At 37.6% G+C, this 26,610-nt stretch overlaps 1 protein-coding gene across 2 annotated transcripts in view; it reads left to right on the forward strand.

Annotated features, from left to right (window-relative positions):
- The window catches only part of ITFG1 (integrin alpha FG-GAP repeat containing 1), a 237,069-nt gene that overhangs the window by 99,319 nt on the left and 111,140 nt on the right, over positions 1-26,610 (forward strand). The window contains exons 9-10 of one of the 2 annotated variants that reach the window (XR_014805953.1): positions 22,206-22,300; positions 24,375-26,342. Coding sequence is in view for 1 of the 2 variants with exons in the window: in XM_021094239.2 (XP_020949898.2) it covers positions 22,206-22,300; positions 24,375-24,547 (268 nt within the window). In the remaining variant the exon portion in view is untranslated. The remainder of the gene's footprint in view (positions 1-22,205; positions 22,301-24,374; positions 26,343-26,610) is intronic. The other variant, XM_021094239.2, reaches the window with a different exon arrangement.

Here is a 26,610-nt window from a genome sequence, read left to right on the forward strand (position 1 = left end):
TCCAAGTCCATGATTTTCATTTGTGCTGGATATTAGATTCCAGTTATAAGTGGTATCATACGGTATTTGTCTTTCTGACTCATTTCACTCAGGATGAGATTCTCTAGCTCCATCCATGTTGCTGCAAATGGCATTATGTCATTCTTTTTTATGGCTGAGTAGTATTCCATTATGTATACCACATCTCCCTAATCCAATCATCTGTTGATGGACATTTGGGTTGTTTCCATGTCCTGGCTATTGTGAATAGTGCTGCAATGAACATGCGGGTGCACGTGTCTCTTTTAAGTAGAGTTTTGTCCAGATAGATGCCCAAGAGTGGGATTGTGGGGTCATGTGGAAGTTCTATGTATAGATTTCTAAGGTATCTCCAAACTGTTCTCCATAGTGGCTGTACCACTTTACATTCCCACCTACAGTGCAGGAGGGTTCCCTTTTCTCCACAGCCCCTCCAGCACTTGTTATTTGTGGATTTATTAATGATGGCCATTCTGACTGGTGTGAGGTGATATCTCATGGTAGTTTTGATTTGCATTTCTCTTATAACCAGCAATGTTGAGCATTTTTTCATGTGTTTGTTGGCCATCTGTATAACTTCTTTGGAGAAGTGTCTATTCAGGTCTTTTGCCCATTTTTCCATTGGTTGATTGGATTTTTTTGCTGTTGGGTTGTATAAGTTGTTTATACATTCTAGAGATTAAGCCCTTGTCGGTTGCATCATTTGACACTATTTTCTCCCATTCTGTAATTTGTCTTTTTGTTTTCTTTTGGGTTTCCTTTGCTGTGCAAAAGCTTTTCAGTTTGATGAGGTCCCATGGGTTTATTTTTGCTCTAATTTCTATTGCTTTGGGAGACTGACCTGAGAAAATATTCATGATGTGGATGTCAGAGAGTGTTTTGCCTATGTTTTCTTCTAGGAGTTTGATGGTGTCCTGTCGTATATTTATGTCTTTCAGCCATTTTGAGTTTATTTTTGTGCATGGTGTGAAGGTGTGTTCTAATTTCATTGCTTTCCATACAGCTGTCCAGGTTTCCCAGCAATGTTTGCTGAAGACTTTTTTTTTTCCCATGTTATGTTCTTGCCTCCCTTGTCAAAGATTCATTGACCATAGGTGTCAGGGTTTATTTCCGGATTCTCTATTCTGTTCCATTGGTCTGTCCGTCTGTTTTGATACCAGTACCACACTGTCTTGATGACTGTGGCTTTGTAGTATTTTTTGAAGTCTGGGAGAGTTATGCCTCCTGCTTGGTTTTTGTTTCTCAGAATTGCTTTGGCAATTCTGGGTCTTTTGTGGTTCCATATAAATGTTTGGATTGTTTGTTCTAGTTCTGTGAAAAATGTCCTGGGTCATTTGATAGGGATTGCATTGAATCTGTAGATTGCTTTGGGTAGTATGGCCATTTTTACAATATTGATTTTCCCAATCCAGGAACATGGAATATCTTTCCATTTCTTTACATCTTCTTTGATTTCTCTGATTAAAGTTTTATAGTTCTCGGCATATAGGTCCTTTACCTCCTTGGTCAGGTGTATTCCGAGGTATTTCATTTTGTGAGGTACAATTTTAAAAGGTATCGTATTTTTGTATTTCTTTTCTAATGTTTCATTGCTGGTATACAGAAATGCAACTGACTTCTGAATGTTAATCTTATATCCTGCTACTTTGCTGAATTTATTAATCCGTTCAAGGAGTTTTGGGGTTGAGTCCTTAGGGTTTTCTATGTATAGTATCATGTCATCTGCATACAGTGACAGTTTTATCTCTTCTCTTCCTATATGGATGCCTTTTATTTCTTTTGTTTGTCTAATTGCTGTGGCTAGGACTTCCAAAACTATGTTGAAGAGCAGTGGTGAGAGTGGGCATCCCTGTCTTGTTCCAGATTTGAGTGAGAAGGCTTTCAGGTTTTCCCCATTGAGGATTATATTTGCTGTGGGTTTATCATTAAGTGGCTTTGATTATGTTCAGGAATGGTCCCTCTATACCCACTTTGGCGAGGGTCTTGATCATGAATGGATGATGGACTTTCTCAAATGCTTTTTCTGCGTCTATTGAGATGATCATATGGTTTTTGACTTTTCTTTTGTTAATGTGGTGTATGATGCTGATTGATTTGCGTATGTTGAGCCATCCTTGTGCACCTGGGATGAACCCTAGCTGGTCATGGTATATGATCTTTTTGATATGTTGTTGGATTCGGTTGGCTAAGACTTTGTTGAGAATTTTTGCATCTACATGCATCAACGATATTGGCCGATAGTTTTCTTTTTTGGTGGTATCTTTGTCTGGTTTTGGAATGAGGGTGATGGTGGCAACCTAGAATGTCTTTGGGAGTATTCCTTCTTCTTCAACCTTTTGAAAGAGTTTAAGGAGGATGGGCACCAATTCCTCTTTATATGTTTGATAGAATTCGCCTGTGAAGCCATCTGGTCCTGGACTTTTATTTGTAGGGAGTGTTTTTATGACCTCTTCAATTTCATTTCTAGTGATCAGTCTGTTCAGTTGGTCTGTTTCTACTTGATTCAGTTTTGGCAGGTTGTAAGATTCTAGAAAATTGTCCATTTCTTCCAGATTGTCAAATTTGTTGGCATATAGTTGTTCATGTCCCCTATTTTTTATATTACTTATCACTTATTTTAAAATTCTGACTTTTATTTCCCTAAAATATCTAATCTAGATATTATAATGTAAGAGTTTTTGTATCATATTCAGTATATTTCCATGCCAATACATTAGTTGTATGTTCGTCTGAAAAATATAAAGTGATGATATTATCTTATAATGGGAATTTAAAGGAAATGTTTTTATTTAAGTATGTATATTTCCAGCTTTATATTAATAATAAAAGTGTAGAATATATGAATATATTATCTGCCATATATCCCATGTTTCTTGATAAACATAATGGGAAAACTAATACCTCTGCCTGTATTTTGGGTCCAATTTAGCAAGAAATGCAGTTTTAGAAACTCCATTTAAAGTGTTTCAGCATTGGGCCCCTCCACATGTTAAAAACAAACAAAACAAAACAAAACAAAAAGAATTCTTTGGGGGGTGAGGTGCACTGCGCCCTCACCATATAAAATTACCAGGCCAAGGATCAAAACCATGCCGCAGCAGCAACCCAATCCAGTGCAGTGACAATACTGGATTCCTAACCCGCTGCACCACAAGAGAATTCCCAAGAAAGCCTTGCGTTCTGTTGAGAATCTTGTACAATTAATTAGTTCGTGACTTGGAGTATTTATATCTTATATATTCTCTAGCCATCCATGAGTAAATTTTCCAGATGGTAGAAAGAGTCATTTTGACTTATTATTTGAGCTGTCATGACGTGTTCTACTCTGATTTTAGAAATCATTGATTTATTTTTGTTTTTGAACTTGGAGTTCTAGGTTATAGATCAAAATATTTAGCCATTCTATTTAGAGTTTTTTTTCCCCATCTATGGAGTAACATTTGTCAAATCTTAAATTGCTTTCATTTTTCATGATTAAATGTTTCAGTATTTCCTACTGGAAGCACTACAGTGAGTCTTGGAAGTGAGAACTCTGAAGTAAAAGCACTCTATTCTTTTAGGAATTTTACAGTTTTTACTCTGTTGCCCACCTTAACAGAGTATACCACTGTCTTATGTACACACAGCATACCACAGTAATAGAAACGATATGGAGTTCCCGTCGTGGCACAGTGGTTAAGAATCTGACTAGGAACCATGAGGTTGCGGGTTCTATCCCTGGCCCTGCTCAGTGGGTTAACGATCCGGCGTTGCCATGAGCTGTGGTGTAGGTTGCAGACGCGGCTCGGATCCCACGTTGCTGTGGCTCTGGTGTAGGCTGGCAGCTACAGCTCCGATTAGACCCCTAGCCTGGGAACCTCCATATGCTGTGGGAGCGGCCCAAGAAATGGCAAAAAGACAAAAAAAAGAAAGGATATATAGGGATAATGTACACCTTTATGATGTTTATTTGCTCTGTCATTTTCCCTAGTTATTTCTCCCACTTTTAATTCTCACAGTGACGCCTTTCTGTAGCCAAATTACATTCCATTTAACCATTTTACAGAAAAAGATAAATAATGCAAGAGATGTTGAGTTTCTTTGTGAAAACAATTGATCACTCAGTAAGTGGTGTGAGATAACAATACATTCATCTGTAAAATTAAAAAAAAAAGTGCCATACGGTCATAACTCACACCTTGTGGTAAAATAATTTCCAGGTGAATCTAAGAATTTAAAGTAAAAATAATGTCCCTAAGTATTGTGATTTGAAAAAGCCTTTATTTTCTAAGTTGTTAGCAAAGCTATAAAGGAAAATACTAATAAATCACAGACAAAATAGTAATTTTCTTAATGTGCAAAATATTCCTACAAATTCTCAACAGGAAAAAAAAAAAAAAGCCAAAAAGTGTTCTGTCAGGAGTTTTATAGTTTCAGGTTTAATTTAGGTCTTTAATCCATTTTTTTTTAGTGTTTTTGTATAAATGATATGAGGAGATGTTCTAATCTTGTTCTTGTTCTTGATCTCTCTTTCTGTTTTTCTACAATACCGTGTTGTTTTGATTACTGTAGCTTTTTAGTATAATCTGAAGTCAGGGAACATAATACCTCTAGCTTTCTTCTTTTTTCTCAAGATTGCTTCGGTAATGTTGGATCTTCTGTGATTCCATATAAACTTTAGGATTATTTCTTCTTCCTTTTTGAAAAATGTCGTGGGTATTTTGCTAGGGATTACATTAAATCTGTAGATTGCTTTGGGTAGTATGGACTTCTTCACAATATTAATTTTTCCAATCCAAGTACATAGGACCATTTCTTTACAACATTTTCAAATTCCTTCGTGAAAGTTTTATAGTTTTTTTGTCTTTAATTTTGGTCAGTTTGATTAATATGTGTTTCAGGGTGTTCCTCCTTGGGCTTATTTTATATGATACTCATTACACTTCCCCAATTTGAGTGAGTGGTTCCTTTCCCATGTTGGGGAAGTTTTCAGCTATTAACTCTTCAAATATTTTTTCTGTCCCTTTCTCTCTTCTCCTTCTGGCACCCCTTTAATACGGATGTTGGTGCATTTCATGTTGTCCCAGAGTTCTCTGAGACTCTTTTCATTTGTTTTCAATCTTTTTTCTCTTTTCTGTTCCACATCAGTGGTTTCCATTAGTCTATCCTCCACCTTGCTTATTTGTTCTTCTGCCTCCTGTATTCTGCTGTTGGTTGCTTCTAGTGAATTTTTTATTTCAGTTATTATATTTTGCATCTCTGCTTGTTTAAGTTTTAAATCTTGTATTTCTTTGCTCTGTGTTTCCTGTAAATTATCAATCTTTGCCTCCAGTTTATTTCCAGTGTCTTGCATCATCTTCAGCATTATCACTAAAGTATTTTTCTTGGAAGTTGATCATCTCCAGATCACTTAGCTGTTTTTCTGGGATTTTTCTTTCTTCCTTATCTGAGTTATAGTCCTCTGCCTTTTCCTTTTTATAGGTTTTTGGCATGGTGTCCTTTTTGCAGACAGTAGAGTTGTTGCCTGTCTTAGTTCTGAAGTCTGCCCCTCTTGTGGCTCAAGTTGGTACTGGGGCTTGCTGTAGGCTTCCTGATGGGAGGGACTGGTGCCTGCCCACTGGTAGGTGGGGCTGATTTCTATCCCTCTGGTGGGTGTGGCTTTGTTTCTGGGTGAGATCAGAGATGGCTGAGTGCCTGGGGGGTCTTTAGGCAGTCTGTTTACTGAGGGGTGGGGCTGTGATCCCTAGATTATTGTTTGTCCTGGGGCTTCTCAGTGCTGATGGGTGGGGCCATATCTCCCCAAAATGGCCACCTCCAGAGAAGTGCATACTGATGAATATTCCTGAGAACTTTGCCTCCAATGTCCTTCCCCCACAATGAGCCACAGTCACCTCCTGATTTCCCAAGAGATCCTCCAAGAATTGCAGTTACGTCCCACCCAAATTCCTGTGGAGGCTTTGCTTTGCCCTGGGACCCAGTGCACTTGAAAGTCTGTGTGCCTTTCAAGAATGGTATCTCCATTTCCCCCAGTCCTTTGGTACTCCTGTGCACAAGCCCCACTGGCCTTCAATGCCAGATGCTCTGGGGGCTCTTTCTCCCAATGCCAGATCTCCAGGTGTGGGGATTTGTCATGGTGCTCAGAACTCTCACTCATGTACATAAGTCTCTGTGATACAGTAACTTTCCACTCTGTGGACTTCCCAGCTGGGAGGTATAGGGTTGCTTATATCACGTAGTTGTCCCTCCTACCTCTTGTCTTCTGGAGTAAGATATCTTTTTGAAAGTTTCCAGTCCATTTGGTTGAAGGTTTCTCAGCATTTGGTTGTAATTTTGTTGTTTTTATTAGAGAAGTTGAGCTCCAGTCCTTCTATTCCTCCATCTTAATCGCCAACACTCATGAATATTTTATAGTTTTCAAAGTATAGGTCTTTTATCTTTTGGCTAATTTTATCCCCAGGTTTTTATTCATTTTGATGTGACTGTAAATGGAAATGTTTTCTTAACTTCTCCTTTCGATAGTTCATTATTAATATTATAGAAAAGCAAAATGTTTCTATATATTAATTTTGTATTCTCCAACTTTACTGAACTGATTTTTTATTCTAATAGTTTTTTGGTGGAGACTTTAGGGTTATACATAGTATCATGTCATCTGTGAATAGTGACAGCTTTACTTATTCCCTTCCAATTTGGATGTCTTATATTTCTTTTATTTGACTGCTGTAGCTAGGACTTCCAAAACTATGTTAAATAGAAGTGGCAAGAGTGAGCATCTTGTCTTCTTGCTGATTTTAGAGGAAAAACTTTTAGCTGTTCACTGTTGATTCTGATGTTTGCTTTGCATTTGTCATAAATTCCTTAAATATGTTGAGATATGTTCCATCTGTACCAACTTTAAAGAGAGTTTTCATCATGAATGAATGTCGAATTTTGTCAAGTACTTTTTCTGTATCCTTTGGGATGACCATGTGAATTTTAGCCTTCTTTTTTTTAATGTAGTATATCTGATTTGTGAATATTGAACTATCTTTGAGTACCAGCAATCATGGTGTGTGGTTATTTTTATATATTATTAAATTCAGTTTGATATTTTCTTGAGCATCTTTGCATCTTTGCATCTATATTCATTAGAGATACTGGCCTATAATTTTTTTGTGTGATATCTTTGGTTTTTGTGTCATAGTAATGATGGTCCCATAGAATGAATTGGGGAGTGTTCCATTCTCTTTAATGTTTTGTAATAGTTTGAGAAGGATAGGTATTAGATCTTCTTTATATGTTTATTGGAATTCCCTGGTGAAGCCATCCAGTTCTGGACTTTTGTTTGCTTTTTTAATTACAATTTATATTTCAGTACTGGTGACTGGCTGTTCAGATTATCTGTTTTTTCCTAATTCAGTTTTAGAAGGTTGTATGTTTCTGAAATTTGTCTGTTTCTTCTAGGTTTTTCAATTTGTTGGCATATAATAGTTCATAGTATTCTCTTATGATTTTTTTTGTATCTCTCCTTTACCAGTTTTTTATTTCTCCTCTTTTATTTCTTATTTTATTTTGGTCCTCTGTCTTTTCTTTCGATGAGCCTGACTAAAGGTTCATCACTTTTCTTTATCCTTCTAAAAAAACAACTCTTCTTTTCATCAGTCTTTTTTTTTTCCCTCTATTTTATTTATTTCTTCTCTGATCTTTTGATGACTTTGGGCTTGTTCTTGGGGGAGAGGCGTGATAAAGTTATGAGACATACACTACTATGTGTAAAATAAATAAGCAATAAGGATGTATTATACAGCACAGGAAAATAGAGCCATTATTTTCTAATAACTTCAAATGAAGTAAAACCTATAAAAATATTGAATCACTGTGTTGTGCACCTGAAACCAGTATAATATTGTAAATCAACTGTACTGCAGTTAAAAAAAGACGAACATCATAGTGAGAAAACTAAAACTGCAGTGATATACCATTTTCATTAATCAGAGTGGCAAAAATCAAAATATTTGATAATTTGTTTATTGATGCAACCTTTCTATTAAAGACTCTCAAAATGTAGTATGGATCCCAAGGGGTGAGGAGAAATTTTCCTGCAACTCTTTCAGGGGATCCACAAGATAAAAACTAACTTTGCAAGAGCAGTAAGATATTATTTGTGTTTTACACAGTGTTGAAAATTGCTCTGATGATATAAAAGCAATGGTGTGTAAAGCTGCTTACCATTTGGCACAAATCAATGTAGTAGCCCCCAAATTTTATTGTCATTCATTGTATTCCTCACCGCCGTACAGTCACAGTGTTAAAATAAAGAGGAAAAAGAAAGAGAAATGGAATAAGAAAAATACTTTCACTTAAGAATGTTTCTGTTGAAGCAGCAAAAAAATAATACTTTTATTAGATCTGGAGTTCCCGTCGTGGCACAGTGGATAAGCGAATCTGACCAGGAACCATGAGGTTGCAGGTTCGATCCCTGGCCTCACTCAGTGGGTTAACAATCCAATGTTGCCATGAGCTGTGATGTAGATCGCAGACATGGCTCAGATCCAGTGTTGCTGTGGCTGTGGCGTATTTTGGCAGCTACAGCTCTGATTCGACCCCTAGCCTGGGAACCTCCATATGCCGTGGGTGTGGCCCTAAAAAAAGAAAAATTAATTAATTAATTAATAATTTTATTATATCTCAACCCTGAGTACACAGCTTTTAATGCTCTCTCAGACAATAAGAAGTATGCATAAATTTATCACTTCTGCACAGAGTATGGTGGTTATCTTGATGGAAAACACTGGTGTAATTGAGTTGCAAGCAGAACTAACAGGTTTTTTTAGTTTGTTTGTTTGTTTTGTCTTTTTAGGGCTGCATCCAGTGGAAAATGGAAGTTCCCAGGCTAGGGGTCAAATTGGAGCTGCCAGCTGCCTGCCTACACCACAGCCACAGCAAAGCCAAATCCAAGCTGCATCTGCAGCCTACACCACAGCTAATAGCAATGCCAGATCCTTAACCCACTGAGCAAGGCCAGGGATTGAACCTATGTTTTCATGGTTACTAGTCAAGATTGTTACCACTGAGCCACAACAAGAACTCCCTAACTGGTTTTTTGTTTGGTTTTAGTGTAACACCATTTTCACCATTTTTTTGCTTGAAAGAACAACTGACAGACAAACTATGGTATTCAGACTCAGAGATTTTGCAGCCATTTTTTCTGAAATATACACAGGAGCTTGTCACTTGAAGAAAACAACTGCTGGGAAAGTGCCAATGATAAAAGTTGATCTTTCAAGCGAAAATTAGAACTTTGGAAATTTACCTGTTACCATGAACTGACAGCTTCCTAAAGACTTTTTTGATGAGATTAGTGGTGATATTAACAAATATGGATTTTTTTGTATTATATTATGAAATGTGAGAGAGGACAAGATGGCGGAGGAGTAGGGGGACACGCTCGCCCTCTCCCACAAGCACAACAAAAAAAACACATCTACAGAATAAATGACTCGCACAGAACAGCAACCAATCGCTGGCAGAGGAACCTAAACTCCAATAACGGCAAGAAGTTCGTGACATTACTGGGCAGAACGGGAGAAAAGAGGAGAGTGAGAGAAGGTGAATCCGAGCGGGACGGGCGCTCCCGAAAGAGAACTGCGGAGGAGAAAGGGATCCCGCACCCTGGAAAGTCACCTACCAAGGAAAAGATCAAACAAACTGGAGGAATCTTCAGATGCAGAGAAGAGTGTAGCAGTAAGTTGGAGTATGGAAAAGCCGATCAAGAACCCAACGGACCATCTGAACTACGGTCACAGTCACCAAAAATTGAGACACCTGGGTGGGGGCTGGGCACCGAGACCTCGCCTCCGAAGGTTAGTCCCCGAGAAAGGGCCGGGGGACGCCTGGGTGGGGGCTGGGCACCGAGACCTCAGCTCCAGAGGTTAGTCCCCGGGCTGGGGGGGTGGGGCGGAGCAGAAACTGCTTGGGAGGTCTAGAAACCATTTGACAGGGCAGAGACTGCCTGGGAGACTAGAAAACAAAGCTGTCGCAGAGGAAGGGAGCAATACTCTAGGGGCGGGGAAGTGGAAAGCCGCATCAGAGGGAACCTGGGAGAAGAGCCTGGTCTGCGCCCATGCTGGGGAGGGGAGAGAAGAAGGGGTGGGTCCCCATAGAATACCCCCCACGCCACAGCAAGCTTACAGGCCCGCTAGCTAGCTGAAAGCTGTGCTTCCCAGTGCATCCCCTCCCCCCACCCCCACCACCCCCTACGCTCTCGCCGGACCTGGGGCTGCCTGCCATCCAGGAGGGCTGGCCTCAACAATTGCCTAAAGCCTATCACCACAGAGGCTGTCCCTGCACAGGCCTGCTTGCCCTTTGGAGGGGCTACACTTCCGCAGAGTAGCACCAAATACCACCAACCCCCAAGAAAAGGCCTGCAGCCCAGAAAAGCTGCAACAAGCTCGGCCGAGCCGGGAAAAGATCTCAGACGGTCTTTCTGAGTCGGGCTGCCCTGGGGAGGAGCCTCTTGGGTTTCCAGTGGCCCTGCTACCCGCCCAAGCCCCTAGGGGGTGCCACACTCCTGCGGAATAGCTGCTCAGCACCACCAGCCCCTTAGAAGAGCCCCTGCATCCCAGAAAAGCTGCAACAAGCTTGGCCAGACTGTGAAAAGATCCACCTACATTCTCAGGCCGTTCTTCTGAGTTGGGCTACCCTAGGGAAGAGCCTCTTAGGTTCTCAGAGACCCAGATAGCTGCTCCAGCCCCCAGGGGGTGCTGCACTCCTGAGGAACAGCTGCCCAACACCACCAACCACCTGCAAGAACCCCACAGCCTAAAAACACCAGAGCAAGCTCTGCATGACCAAGTGAAATCTGCTACCATCGTGGTGTGGACCTCCCAGTCCTGTCTGCCCTCAGGAAGTCCTCCTTTGCTTCAAAGAAACACTGTTAGCCCCATCAACACTCCAGAAAAGCCACACTGCCTCAAAAAAGATTGACCAACAACGCCAGCCCTCAGGAAATATTCCATGGCAGTGACAAGGCAAACACTGCCCAATAACGGAGAGTACAACTCCCTCAGGAGAAAGAAAACAACAGGCAAGATGAAGAAACTGAGAAACCACCCCCAGTCAAACCAACAGGAGAACTCACCTAAAACAGTCAACAATGAAACAGATCTCTGCAGTCAGACAGACCTGGAGTTCAAAAGAGAAATAGTGAAAATACTGAAGGAATTAAGAGAAGATATGAACAGTAATGCAGATACCCTCAGAAAGGAACTAGAAAATATAAGGAGGAGCCAAGAAAAACTAGAACATTCATTTGCAGAGATGCAAACTGAACTAGGGGCAGTAAAAACCAGAATGAATAATGCAGAAGAACGAATCAGTGATATGGGAGATAGAATAATGGAAATCACTCAATCCAGTCAACAGACAGGAAACCGAATCAAAAAACTGGAAAGCAATATAGGAGACCTATGGGATAATATAAAGCGGGCCAATCTACGCATAATAGGAATTCCAGAAGGAGTAGAAAAAGATAAGGGGATGGAAAATATATTTGAAGAAATTATCGATGGAAACTTCCCAAATCTAAAGGATACTGGGTTCAAGATACAAGAAGCACAGAGGGCCCCAAACAAACTGAACCCAAACATACCCACACCAAGACACATCATAATAAAAATGGCAAAAGTTAGTGATAAAGAGAGGATCCTAAAGGCAGCAAGAGAAAAACAGAATGTTACCTACAAGGGAACCCCCATAAGAATATCAGCTGATTTCTCTACAGAAACACTACAGGCCAGGAGGGAATGGCAAGAGATATTTAAAGTGCTAAAAGGAAAAAATATGCAACCTAGAATACTCTATCCAGCAAGAATATCATTTAAAATAGAAGGGGAAATAAAAATTTCTTCCAACAAACAAAAACTTAAAGAATACAGCAACACAAAACCCAGGTTAAAGGAAATATTGAAAGGGCTTCTCTAAACCAAAAAGGAAGGAAGGAAAGGGAAGAAAAAAGAAAAGAAAAAAAAAAAAAAGAAGAGGAAGAACTAGGACTGAGGAAACCGCAATCAGAGAGCAGTCACTCAAATAAGCCAGCAGACAGATTTAATCATGAACATGCTTCAAACAAAATAAAATTAAAAAGAAAAAAATAAAAAAGAGTCATCAAAACCATAAAATGTGGGCAAGGGATGTTAGGAAGTAAATAACCCTTTTTGTTTGTTTGTATGTTTCTCTTCTTAATTTTAATATAGTAATGAAGTGTTTGAACTTACAGGACCATCAGGCTAAAACACACAATTATGGGAAGGGGTTAGCATACTTAAAAAACAGGGCAACCACAAGCCAAAACCAAATATTGCATTTGCAAAAACGAAAAAAAAAAATACATTCAAACAGATAACAACAGGAGACCATCCAACCAAAATAAAAAAGAAAGGAAGAATGGAGAACCATAGAATCAACTGGAACACGAGGTTGAAATGGCAATAAATAATCATCTATCAATTATCACCTTAAATGTCAATGGAACGCCCCAATCAGAAGACACAGAGTGGCTGAGTGGATAAAAAGGCAAAAACCTTCAATATGCTGCCTACAAGAAACTCACCTTAGGACAAAATATACATATAGATTGAAAGTGAAAGGGTGGGGAAAAATATTTCACGCCAATAGACATGACAGAAAAGCAGGAGTCGCAACGCTCATATCCGACAAAATAGACTTTAAAACAAAAGACATAAAGAAAGACAAAGAAGGACCTTACTTAATGATTAAGGGATCCATCCAAGGAGAAGATGTTACTATCGTCAACATATATGCCCCAAATACAGGAGCACCCAGATACATACAACAAATACTAACAGACATAAAGGGAGATATTGATGAGAATACAATCGTAGTAGGAGACCTTAATACCCCCCTCACATCAATGGACAGATCCTCTAGACAGAAAACCAATAAAGCAACAGAGATCCTAAAGGAAACAATAGAAAAGTTAGACTTAATTGATACCTTCAGGACACTACATCCAAAAAAAGCAGAATACACATTCTTCTCAAATGCTCAAATGCTCAAGAATCGACCACATATTGGGACACAAATCTAACCGCAATAAATTTAGGAGCATAGAAATTATCTCAAGTATCTTCTCTGACCACAATGCCATGAAATTAGAAATCAACCATGGGAAAAGCAAAGAGAAAAAACCTACTACATGGAGACTCAACAACATGCTACTAAAAAACCAATGGGTCAATGAGGAAATCAAGAAGGAAATTAAAAACTACCTTGAAACAAATGATAATGAAGACACAACCTCTCAACATCTATGGGATGCTGCGAAAGCAGTGCTCAGAGGGAAATTTATAGCAATACAGGCCTTTCTCAAAAAAGAAGAAAGATCCCAAATTGACAACTTAACCCTCCACCTAAATGAATTAGAAAAAGAAGAACAAAAAAATCCTAAAGTCAGCAGAAGGAAGGAAATTATAAAGATCAAAGAAGAAATCAGTAAAAAGAGACTCAAAAAACAATAGAGAAAATTAATAAAACCAAGAGCTGGTTCTTTGAAAAGGTAAACAAAATCGACAAACCCCTGGCCAGACTCACTAAAAAGAGGAGAGAAAGAACCCAAATAACCAAAATTATAAATGAAAAAGGAGAAATCACAACAGATACAGCAGAAATACAAAACACCATAAGAGAATACTATGAACAACTATATGGCAACAAGTTTGACCATCTGGAAGAAATGGACAATTTTCTAGAATCTTACAACCTGCCAAAACTGAATCAAGTAGAAACAGACCAACTGAACAGACTGATCACTAGAAATGAAATTGAAGAGGTCATAAAAACACTCCCTACAAATAAAAGTCCAGGACCAGATGGCTTCACAGGCGAATTCTATCAAACATATAAAGAGGAATTGGTGCCCATCCTCCTTAAACTCTTTCAAAAGGTTGAAGAAGAAGGAATACTCCCAAAGACATTCTAGGTTGCCACCATCACCCTCATTCCAAAACCAGACAAAGATACCACCAAAAAAGAAAACTATCGGCCAATATCGTTGATGCATGTAGATGCAAAAATTCTCAACAAAGTCTTAGCCAACCGAATCCAACAACATATCAAAAAGATCATATACCATGACCAGCTAGGGTTCATCCCAGGTGCACAAGGATGGCTCAACATACGCAAATCAATCAGCATCATACACCACATTAACAAAAGAAAAGTCAAAAACCATATGATCATCTCAATAGACGCAGAAAAAGCATTTGAGAAAGTCCATCATCCATTCATGATCAAGACCCTCGCCAAAGTGGGTATAGAGGGACCATTCCTGAACATAATCAAAGCCACTTAATGATAAACCCACAGCAAATATAATCCTCAATGGGGAAAACCTGAAAGCCTTCTCACTCAAATCTGGAACAAGACAGGGATGCCCACTCTCACCACTGCTCTTCAACATAGTTTTGGAAGTCCTAGCCACAGCAATTAGACAAACAAAAGAAATAAAAGGCATCCATATAGGAAGAGAAGAGATAAAACTGTCACTGTATGCAGATGACATGATACTATACATAGAAAACCCTAAGGACTCAACCCCAAAACTCCTTGAACGGATTAATAAATTCAGCAAAGTAGCAGGATATAAGATTAACATTCAGAAGTCAGTTGCATTTCTGTATACCAGCAATGAAACATTAGAAAAGAAATACAAAAATACGATACCTTTTAAAATTGTACCTCACAAAATGAAATACCTCGGAATACACCTGACCAAGGAGGTAAAGGACCTATATGCCGAGAACTATAAAACTTTAATCAGAGAAATCAAAGAAGATGTAAAGAAATGGAAAGATATTCCATGTTCCTGGATTGGGAAAATCAATATTGTAAAAATGGCCATACTACCCAAAGCAATCTACAGATTCAATGCAATCCCTATCAAATGACCCAGGACATTTTTCACAGAACTAGAACAAACAATCCAAACATTTATATGGAACCACAAAAGACCCAGAATTGCCAAAGCAATTCTGAGAAACAAAAACCAAGCAGGAGGCATAACTCTCCCAGACTTCAAAAAATACTACAAAGCCACAGTCATCAAGACAGTGTGGTACTGGTATCAAAACAGACGGACAGACCAATGGAACAGAATAGAGAATCCGGAAATAAACCCTGACACCTATGGTCAATGAATCTTTGACAAGGGAGGCAAGAACATAACATGGGAAAAAAAAAAGTCTTCAGCAAACATTGCTGGGAAACCTGGACAGCTGTATGGAAAGCAATGAAATTAGAACACACCTTCACACCATGCACAAAAATAAACTCAAAATGGCTGAAAGACATAAATATACGACAGGACACCATCAAACTCCTAGAAGAAAACATAGGCAAAACACTCTCTGACATCCACATCATGAATATTTTCTCAGGTCAGTCTCCCAAAGCAATAGAAATTAGAGCAAAAATAAACCCATGGGACCTCATCAAACTGAAAAGCTTTTGCACAGCAAAGGAAACCCAAAAGAAAACAAAAAGACAAATTACAGAATGGGAGAAAATAGTGTCAAATGATGCAACCGACAAGGGCTTAATCTCTAGAATGTATAAACAACTTATACAACCCAACAGCAAAAAAATCCAATCAACCAATGGAAAAATGGGCAAAAGACCTGAATAGACACTTCTCCAAAGAAGTTATACAGATGGCCAACAAACACATGAAAAAATGCTCAACATTGCTGGTTATAAGAGAAATGCAAATCAAAACTACCATGAGATATCACCTCACACCAGTCAGAATGGCCATCATTAATAAATCCACAAATAACAAGTGCTGGAGGGGCTGTGGAGAAAAGGGAACCCTCCTGCACTGTAGGTGGGAATGTAAAGTGGTACAGCCACTATGGAGAACAGTTTGGAGATACCTTAGAAATCTATACATAGAACTTCCACATGACCCCACAATCCCACTCTTGGGCATCTATCCGGACAAAACTCTGCTTAAAAGAGACACATGCACCCGCATGTTCATTGCAGCACTATTCACAATAGCCAAGACATGGAAACAACCCAAATGTCCATCGACAGATGATTGGATTTGGAAGATGTGGTATATATACACAATAGAATACTACTCAGCCATAAAAAAGAATGACATCATGCCATTTGCAGCAACATGGATGGAGCTAGAGAATCTCATCCTGAGTGAAATGAGCCAGAAAGACAAAGACAAATACCATATGATATCACTTATAACTGGAATCTAATATCCAGCACAAATGAACATCTCCTTAGAAAAGAAAATCATGGACTTGGAGAAGAGACTTGTGGCTGCCTGATGGGAGGGGAAGGGAGTGGGAGGGATCGGGAGCTTGGGCTTATCAGACACAACTTTGAATATATTTACAAGGAGATCCTGCTGAATAGCATTGAGAACTTTGTCTAGATACTCATGTATAAAATAAATAAATAAATAAATAAAAAAGAAGAAAGGCTGGGGGAAAAATGTAATTGTAACGTATACATGTAAGGATAACCTGACCCCCTTGCTGTACAGTGGGAAAAAAAAAATTATGAAATGTTTTAGCATTGAAATGATCTACATAAATCAGTAAACCAGTGTCTTCTAAATGTTTGATGTAAGATTTTACAAAGTCATGCATTGGTTAAACACCCATTCAAAGTGCAAGATAAACTAATGGATTTTAATTAACAGAGTACGAAAAGTTCATTGAAACAGCTTCAGATTCTTCATCTCACCTAACCTTTAAGAAATTATCACTTGCTGAATTTTACTTAGCAGGGAAGAATGTCAAAGTTACCTGAAAAGGCTATTAAAATACTTCTTCCATCTACATGTTTCGTTATTTGCCAACCAATAACAACAGAATGAGTACAAAAGCAGTATGAAAATCCAGCTTTTCTCTACTAGGCCACATAATGCTATTCTTCTTGCAAGATGTTTTTGTTCTGGAGAGCAGTTATTTTTGTGGAAATGTTAATTGTTTATGTGTAATATATTTATGGATGTTACTTTTCACTTAAATATTTAAATATTTCCTAGTCTTAATTTCAGGTAAGTATACATAGGTATAACCCACATAGACAAATGTTGGAGTCCCCAGTTTTTAAGGGTATTAAGGATTCTTGAGACTAGTGTGAGGACTACTCTATGGAGATTAAAATAAAAAGTTTAATTATATATAGTCATTAAATCAGTAATTTCCATTTTAGGAATTTATACTACAAATATAATCGCACAAAGATGAGATATTATGTGTGCAAATTTCATTGTTGGAGTATTTGCATTACCAAAAGATTGGAAACAATTCAGGTGTTTGCACATCAATAGGGAATTGACTATATTAAGGTATACCCATAAAATGTAATACTGTACTGTATATGAGGCAGATATAAATTTATCGGTGTGGAATGATCTCAAAAATAATATATTAACTCAAAAGTTCAAAGTGCCAAAATTTCGTATATCACTTGTACAAAATTATATATGTATAGATATATGCATAGCCTGTGTGGGTGTTAAAGGATACACAAGAAGAACTGCTATGCTGGTTGCCACTGTGGAGGCAAGCTGGAAACAAGAGTAGTAGGAAGACAGTTCTAAAAATCAGTACCATTTGAACAGTTCTAAAAAATATAGAAACAGCTGTACCTGTCCCCCCAAAAAAAATTCCAATATTTTTATAATTATTTTTCAGATTTTTTCCCAAAAGTGCATGTATAATTACTTATTAGGGGTTAAGCCGTGTTAAAAATCTAAATCTAACTGATCTTGGTTCTACCTTCTTAGCATTACATTAAAATCTCCATATACTCTCATGGAGACATTAACCAGAAACAGTTATTTTATTTTATTTATTTTATTTTTGTCTTTTTTCCATTTTCTTGGGCCACTCCCGTAGCATATGGAGGTTCCCAGGCTAGGAGTCGAATCAGAGTTGCGGCCACCGGCCTACGCCAGAGCCACAGCAACGCAGGATCTGAGCAGCGTCTGTGACCCACACCACAGCTCACGGCAACGCCAGATCCTTAACCCACTGAGCAAGGCCGGGGATCGAACCCGCAACCTCATGGTTCCTAGTCGGATTCGTTAACCACTGAGACATGACAGGAACTCCAGAAACAGTCATTTTATATAGTAGTAATTGTTTCATTGTGATAACGAGTTGACCTGCCTAAGGGATACAAATATTCGCAAAAGATGACCTGGGTTCCGTCTCAAGAGGCTGGAGCCAGATGCAGACTGTTTTAAATGGACAGTGGAATTTGATCAGCAAAAGAAGTTTATTGATAATGGAGGAGCATGATCTAGACAGAATTAAATAGTAACCCCTGGTGTCAATGGGAGACCTTAAGAGCAGTGGTTCCTACACTTTGTCACATATCTAAATCAACTAGCGGGCTTATAAAATTGTAGACTGCTGTGCCCCAGGCTCAGAGGTTCTTATTCATTAGATCTGTACAGGGGCATAAGAATTGACATTTCTAACAAGTTCTCAGGTGATGCTGATACTGTGACCCTGGGAAGCACACTTTGAGAATCACTGCATTGGAGAAGTTGTGGTTTACAAAATTGATAATCTTAGGCCAGAACAATGAGCTGAAATTTTTTGAATAATACCACAGGTCAGTTAATTTCAGGAGACTAAAAATGTTATGAATGTTTAAGCAGAAACGTAATATAAATGTGACCCTTTCTTATGTGTATTTTCTTCTTTTACCTCTGCTTAAAGACATAAAAATTATTATACCAAAATTCATTATAATCCATTTTTACAAAAGCAACTTTTAGTGTTCTCTTGATTTTAAAATTAAAATTTTTCAGAAAATCAATTTGAATCATTAAATCTATCTTATTATTACTATTATTATCTGCTTTAGAGAGAATTTTGTTTGAAATTTGACTACAGTTTACATGAGATGGAAACTGACATGTGTTTAGCGTGTCTCTAGCGGTCCACCGTTCCAAACACATTTTACACTACAGTTTACAAAATCAATTAATCAAAATGTCATTCCTTCTGTTACTATTTCTGTTGAAACTTTGAAACGGAATTTTAGCCTTAAAAATTACTTAGGAGTTCCCGTGGTGGCTCAATGGTTAACGAATCTGACTAGGAACCATGAGGTTGCGGGTTCGATCCCTGGCTTTGCTCAGTGGGTTAAGGATCTGGTGTTGCCGTGAGCTGTGGTGTAGGTTGCAGACACAGCTTGGATTCCACATTACTTGGCTGTGGCATAGGCCAGTGGCTACAGCTCCAATTCGACTCCTAGCCTGGGAACCTTCATATGCCGTAGGAGTGGCCCAAGAAATGGCAAAAAGACAAAAAAAGAAAAAAAATACTGTAAAAAAATGCACTGAAGTTCTTAGGAGAAGGCAGTCCAAAGTTAATAGTACCTGGGACTTCTTAAGGAATGTGTACCAAGTTCACTGACCTGTACCTCCAACAGCATGACTTTACTCATGGTCACATTATATTTCAGAGAATTTCCTTATTACTAGTTCCTAACCTTGTGCCTCTATTGATTCCTATGAAACTTATTTTTCTGAAACTATTTTCTTCCTAGGCAGAATAACTTAATAAAAAAAATATTCCCATAGTTTGAAGTTAAAAAAAAAAAAAGATTATGCAGTTTGTAAAAGACAGGCTACGGAAATATTCTAGATTAAAGGAGGGTAAAAATAACAACTAAATGCAATTCCTGCCCCAGACTGGGTCCTGTGTTAGAGCGGCAAAAATGCTAGAAAGCGACATTATTAGGTCAATGGATATGGGTATAGTATAATAGGTAAAAGTATCTATGTGAATTGGTAGTTGTACTGTGGTTGTGTAAGAGAAGACCCCTATTCCTAGGAATACACACTCAAGTATTTAGGGGTCAGTGGCCATAATGTATATAATTATGGTTAAGAAAAACAATTGATTTCACAAAACACACAAATGATCAAATTAATGGGGTAAAATGTCAACAGGCTGATTTGGTTAAAGCATTTACAGAAATTTTTATATTTTTATTATTGTGATTTTAAGTTTGAATTACAAATAAAAAGTTTTTAAAGAGTGCAGGAAATTGAAACATGTAAGATTTAAAAGTTTGTTGACTTTGAGAGAAAATGACCTTTGAGCATGAAGTTGGAGTCTCAGAAAGCTATTCTGTCATTTCCCCTAAATAGGAAAAACAGCACAAGGAGCGCATTCTCTAATAAGAGTTCTAGATTTCTATGTCCATATCTATAAATATTACTGATAATTCCTACCAAAAGGCATGATTATGATGTTACAACCTGAGTTAGTTACATGTTTAACCGAGGGTATTTGTCAGCATTAAATATCCATCAAATCATTGTCAGAATGCTTGTGGGAAATGGAAGCTACTTGGAAGGAAGAGAAGATAGGGGAAAAGAAATTGTAAATCAGAATCTAATCAGAGCATTTTGTCACTGGGGTAAAAATGAAGGGCAGGGACTGAGTAATGTTCTGATTAGTTCCGCATTAATTGCAATAAAATGGCTTGGGTTTTAATGAAGTTTGTGATATTAGAGCCAGTTTATAAATCACATTTTGCACTCAATTCTTATTTGGCTAGCTCTTTTTTTTTTTTTTAACTGTGATATATGTTTATGCCCTTGAAAGCCTTCTGCTTTCCAAATATTCCTGCCTAGAGTTGTATCCCTTTCTCTCTCAACTTTTTTCACAGTAGTGCAAATGTATACACTGTCACATCACAGATATTCCCTGTACTTTCCTTTTTTTTTTTTTTTTTTTTTTTTTGTCTTTGCCATTTCTTTGGGCCGCTCCCACGGCATATGGAGGTTCCCAGGCTAGGGGTCAAATCAGAGCTGTAGATGCCAGCCTACGCCAGAGCCACAGCAACGCGGGATCCAAGCCGTGTCTGCGACCAACACCACAGCTCAGGGCAACACCAGATCCTTAACCCACTGAGCAAGGCCAGGGATCGAACCCGCAACCTCATGGTTCCTAGTCGGATTCGTTAACCACTGCGCCATGACGGGAACTCCTATACTTTCCATTATTAATGCAATTAATTTATTTATTGTTACACTCCCCTAAGTAAGGGTTTTCTGTCACAAATAACATTAACTAACCATGAGTCGTAAGTAATTAAACCATGACATTAAATGAAAGAAACTCATTTTTCACCAGGCTATGCTTTTACTTTTCCTTGCTGAGGCCAGCTTCCCATTGGCTAGATTTTCATCCCACACAACCTAAAATTCGTTTTTTTCCTTTTGAGTGTTTTTGGGGACATGATAGGCTTGCTATAGTTAGGTCTCTCTTACTAGGTAAACCTATGCAAGGAAGGACTTTTTAAATTGTTAATCCTTATATGTATATCCTTCCAAGCAAAGTTACTACCCCAGGCGCACATTAAGTGATATATCAAACCATAACAAATAAATCAGCAAGTAAAACCGCACAAAATTAGGCCCCCAATTTAAAAGTTATTGTGAATGCCCCTGTAAAGATTTCACTCTGGGCATCAGTATCTGGTAGGAGGCACTAGCTAGAAGGGAGCACTAGAGGAAATGACTCCAGGTTCCTCAGTAACCTCATCTCTGGAGGTCTTTCCAGAACATTGTGCAGCTGTTTAAAACCTAGTCAGTTGGAAATGACATCTGTATTCCCTTCATTTGCCTTTTATTGATAAAACTGTATTGGTGCTTTTTAGAATCTAGGATGCTGAAAGGTTTTTATAACTCTTGAATCAAAATTTATGCTGCATAAAAGATACTTGAAAGTATGTGTAAAGATAAATTATGTGTAAAGACATTTAAAATAAGCCATGTAATGATGGGTTACTGTTGACATGCTTATTTTTCTCCCATGTCAGCAATGATAATTATGTAAATAAGTCAAAAGCTACATTCTTTACATCGATGATTTTAACATTAAAGCCTGAAATGAGGTCTTCTTCTAACATTGGATAAATATTTAACCAGAAAAAAGCAGGCAGTTTAAAACAAGACACAGCCCAGGTAATAGGCCAGTGCAAGGCGAGTGTAACTTTTTAAAACTGAATCACATTCATTGTAAAACCGTGCAAAAATTCTTCAATTTATCTAGATTGATGCAGACTTTGAACAAATAGGAATTGTAATCTGCCATACAAGAACACTGTTTTGTGGCTGTTAATGGACTCTTGAAAGTTTCTTTTGGCAGATGGAGATGGAAATATGGATCACTTACTGCCAGGCTGTGAAGATAAAAACTGCCAGAAAAGTACCATTTACTTAGCAAGATCTGGAACAAAGCAGGTATATCTATTTGTTTGTTAATGTAAGTAGAGTTATGCTCCTGAAAAAAATCTACAGAGGTTAGAAAAAGTATTTTAAAGTATTTGAGTATTTGAAGAGAAATCAAAAATGAATTGACATTTTAACTGAATGAAATGCTTTTAAATCTATTTTTATTGGTTTATTAAGAGAAAAAAAGTACTATTGTAATCATTTCTGGTAAAGATAACCTATCCTTCATCCTATAACTAAATGATCTGCTGGCCTTTTACATGGTGAGAATAGGGCAAAAAAAAAAAAAAGAGTCGTTTTCAATATTGATGGCACCTTCTGAAAGGAAACCAGTAATATAGTAGGTAGAGTTAATCAGTTTTATTTTCTATTTTGGGGTAATAAATGATAGAATACCATTTTTATTTTTATAGACCTTATAGGTAGGAAATACTACCTTTCATTCTAAGACACTAAAGAAAACGGATCTTCATACAGTCAGCATTCTAAAAGCATTTAACTCATACCCATAAGCTTTATTATCATGAACTTCATTTTTGAATTCTGGATCACTGGAAACATTAGGTCAAATAACACCTCATCACTGGTTCACAGCTATAAGTAAACCAAGTAATTACAGCCTGTCTTCAAGTGACAGACTGCTGTAAGACTGTTTTCAAATTATAGTCATCTCTCTCTGGGAAGATAAATGTCAGAGTTCTTTGTTGACTGTTAAGGATGTCACATTAATGAAAAATCTTTTTACTTCTTACACCTTAATACATTTACCTAAACAGAAATACTTTATCCTCATTAATAAATTGTCAGCCCCTTCAGAAATTTGTGATAAGTTGACATTTTATGAAATCCCCCATCCTCTTCCATATCAAAACAAAAAAAGTTATTTTTTTCAAAATCACGTGACACTTTAAGACATTTTATGATATGCAGTAGTTTTTTTTTTTTGCTGTAAGAGAGATTGAAAAATTGATTAAAGATGCACACCACTTTTTTAAAACAGCTGGTTTTCTGTAAATTTATCCTTACAGTTAAGCTGTTTTTTTCTTTTTTCTTGGCAAATTATGCTCTCTTTAGATAACATAGAAAATGTTTGGGATACACTGGGTACTAAACCCTTTTCAAGAAGCTATTTTTTTATATAGTTTGGCTTGGAGCCATATAAATGAGTCACCTGCTTATAAGGAAAAAAACATCTGTAGGCATGTTTGGCCTCCTGCCATTTCACACCAGCTGCACCTGTTTCTGTTTGGACATTTCCAGGTTATGTGCCAGCATGCATGCTTTTAGCTAATTATTGGCACATCTTTAATTTTAATGTGATGATTTCCACTCTTCAGATTTTTAGTTTGCATTAGGTTATTAAAAGTAAAGATTTGGGCATTGAGAAGAGAAAGTGATTTCCAAAAGCTCAAATTTGTAATAAATCTATTCTCTCTGTTCTCTTTATTTCAATAGAAATTTAAAATATTTTGTAAATAAAGTTTCTGTTTGGGTGACAAACCTCATTCTCCTGGGCAGGCAGAGCTTGTCAGTTCTAGTATTGTTTGAAAAACCCAGAGCTGCTTTGCTCTGAGATTGATGACTAAGGTCATCATCGCACGTAAGAGGCAAAGGAGGAGAGCAAGGGAGACTGTCATGCTGTCATTTTCTTCCTAAGCTAGTCCTCTGAAGAGACATCAGTGTTAGGTAATATTGCTGTTTGCTCTAATTTTAAAAATATCCCTTGAGGTTATATTTCCACTCAACGCAGATTTTAAAATGGACAATTCAATTGTGTGGTTATTAATATCAGTTCAATCCTAAGAATCTGTGGTACTGCGAAAAACCCACTAAGGCTCTATGTGCCAGTTCAAAGAATGATGACTAGTGATAAATTTTAAAGGATATTCTTTTACTCCAGATTGTCAGTTACCTATTTATCACTGTAAATTTTAATACCATACCGTTTTGTAGAGATACAGAACTTAAGTAAGATGGTACTTAATTATCTTGAGGACTTTTCATGGGTCATTTGTTTTGCAAATGGTGAATTTTTTCCTAAAAATAACTGTAATGTCTCATCTTTTTTTCTCTTAATCCATAGTGGATTCCTGTCCTGCAGGATTTTAGCAATAAGGGCACACTCTGGGGCTTTGTGCCTTTTGTGCATGAACAACAACCATCGGAAATACCAATTCCAATTACCCTTCATATTGGAGACTACAACATGGATGGCTATCCAGATGCTCTTGCCATACTGAAGAATACGTCTGGAAGGTATGGAAATTAAGTCACTCGAGAATATTTGTAAAATATCTTCACGTGATACTTTTGTGAATAGCACTTAAGTAGGGTACAGTCCCTTAAATAAGAATGCAGTGAGCCCAGTGCCTATTTTTAACATGATCCCTGAGCTTCTCCCAACTTCTTAAAATACCTGTTCCTTTCCTGTTCTGTAGAAACAGTAAAGGGCTTATTTTTCACTCAACAAAACTTTAAAAGGTGAAAATTTTTATAAGCAAATGACTCAAGTACATGGTGGTTCAAGAGTTGAGCCTAGGCTCAGTTTCATTTCAGCCACTTAGCACATATGTGACCCTAAGCAGATTCCCTACAGTCCTCATCTACAAAATGAGAGTAATAACTGTATCTATGTTGTGGAGTTGTAGCAAAGATTAAATAAGATAAAAATAAATGAAGCAAGAGTTCTCTTGTGGCATGTTGTCCCCGCAGTGACTTGGGTCACTGCTGGGATGCAGATTTGATCCCTGGCCTGGGAACTTCCATATGCTGTGGACTTGGCCAAAAATAAAAGAAACGAAGCAAATAGCAAGATACTTAGAACATCCTAGCTTTACCATAAGTGAATGTTCGCTTACTGTTGCTTGTTTTGTAATGATGTTGAGAATTCCATCATGACTATTGATATTATTTATAAATAGAAAAATTTTTAGTACGTTTATTGCTTTATCAATGATTTGGAATGCTGCAGCTACTTTTTCTTTTTCCTTAAGTAGCAGTACCAGTAGCTAAACCAATATAGTTAAATTCACAATTAGCCTGAATCTCAGCAGAATATTTTTATTACTTTATTATACTCTTCATATTACAATTAGTTATATTTCTTAGCCCTTATTCTTTCTTGTTTCCTGCATCATATGTATCCAAAATTTTTCTTCTGAGCATCAATTCATATGTTGCCTCTGGAATCAGTGATGATTCAGCTCCACATGGCTCCACATGGCTAATGATGTAATACAACTTTCCTGGAAAGAGAATCAAACATTGTTTGATGTTATGATTTTAACATCAGACCATGTTGTCTAGAAATGTGATTTTTTAGAAAACTGTACATTGTTAGTGAATATCTCTAAATATTTATAGAATATTATGAAGAGTCAATAACTTAAACTTTTCTTAGGACCTTGATTTGAAGTTATAACCACTCTGAGTTGTGTGTACTGAATTTTTCAGGGATCTCAGCATCATGCTCCATAATCCAGAGTGTGTACACTCATAACCTGTGTGTGTGAAGTAGATCTGATGTAATATCTGAGATGAATGTGATTTTTATTCCTTTTATAGACACAGTACACATAAAAACAAAGAATTGTAAAATGTAAAAAAATTGTAAAAAAAAATGTAAAATTTTCTTTCTTTTAACACTTACCCTATTTAAGAGTAAAGAATTAGAAATTACATCTTAAATTCATTTAAGTCTATGATTACTTATTCTTAGAAAAACATGCAATTTATATTTTTGTCATAAAATATTTTATCAACATTTTCTCTTTCAAACCATCAAATAGTTAACTTAACCTTTACCGTTCAGTAATAATGGTGGTATCAAAAGCAGTGAACGCTATGGCTCTATAGGAAACATGAAGTAAAAGGCAGTCATAGACTCTTGATACTTTTATAAAAGTAACTGTTGAAAACCCAGGGTTTCTTTTCTGTTCTCTTGGGACTGATGAGAATCAAAGGATAGATTTCATTGCATCATACTATTCATTAAAACACTAGATGAGAAATAGAAATTTCTTAAGAATACTTAAGAAATATATTTCTAGGAGTTCCCATCGTGGCGCAGTGGTTAACGAATCCGACTAGGAACCATGAGGTTGCGGGTTCGGTCCCTGCCCTTGCTCAGTGGGTTAACGATCCGGTGTTGCCGTGAGCTGTGGTGTAGGTTGCAGACGCGGCTCGGATCCTGCGTTGCTGTGCCTCTAGCGTAGGCCGGTGGCTACAGCTCCGATTCAACCCCTAGCCTGGGAACCTCCATATGCCGCCCTCCATATGCCGCGGGAGCGGCCCAAGAAATAGCAACAACAAAAGACAAA

The sequence above is a fragment of the Sus scrofa genome, chromosome 6, assembly GCF_054392235.1.
Source record: "Sus scrofa isolate SSC_HxYL_T2T_F1_AM1 chromosome 6, Sscrofa_HxYL_maternal_Yorkshire_Landrace_v2.0, whole genome shotgun sequence".
NCBI lineage: Eukaryota > Metazoa > Chordata > Mammalia > Artiodactyla > Suidae > Sus > Sus scrofa.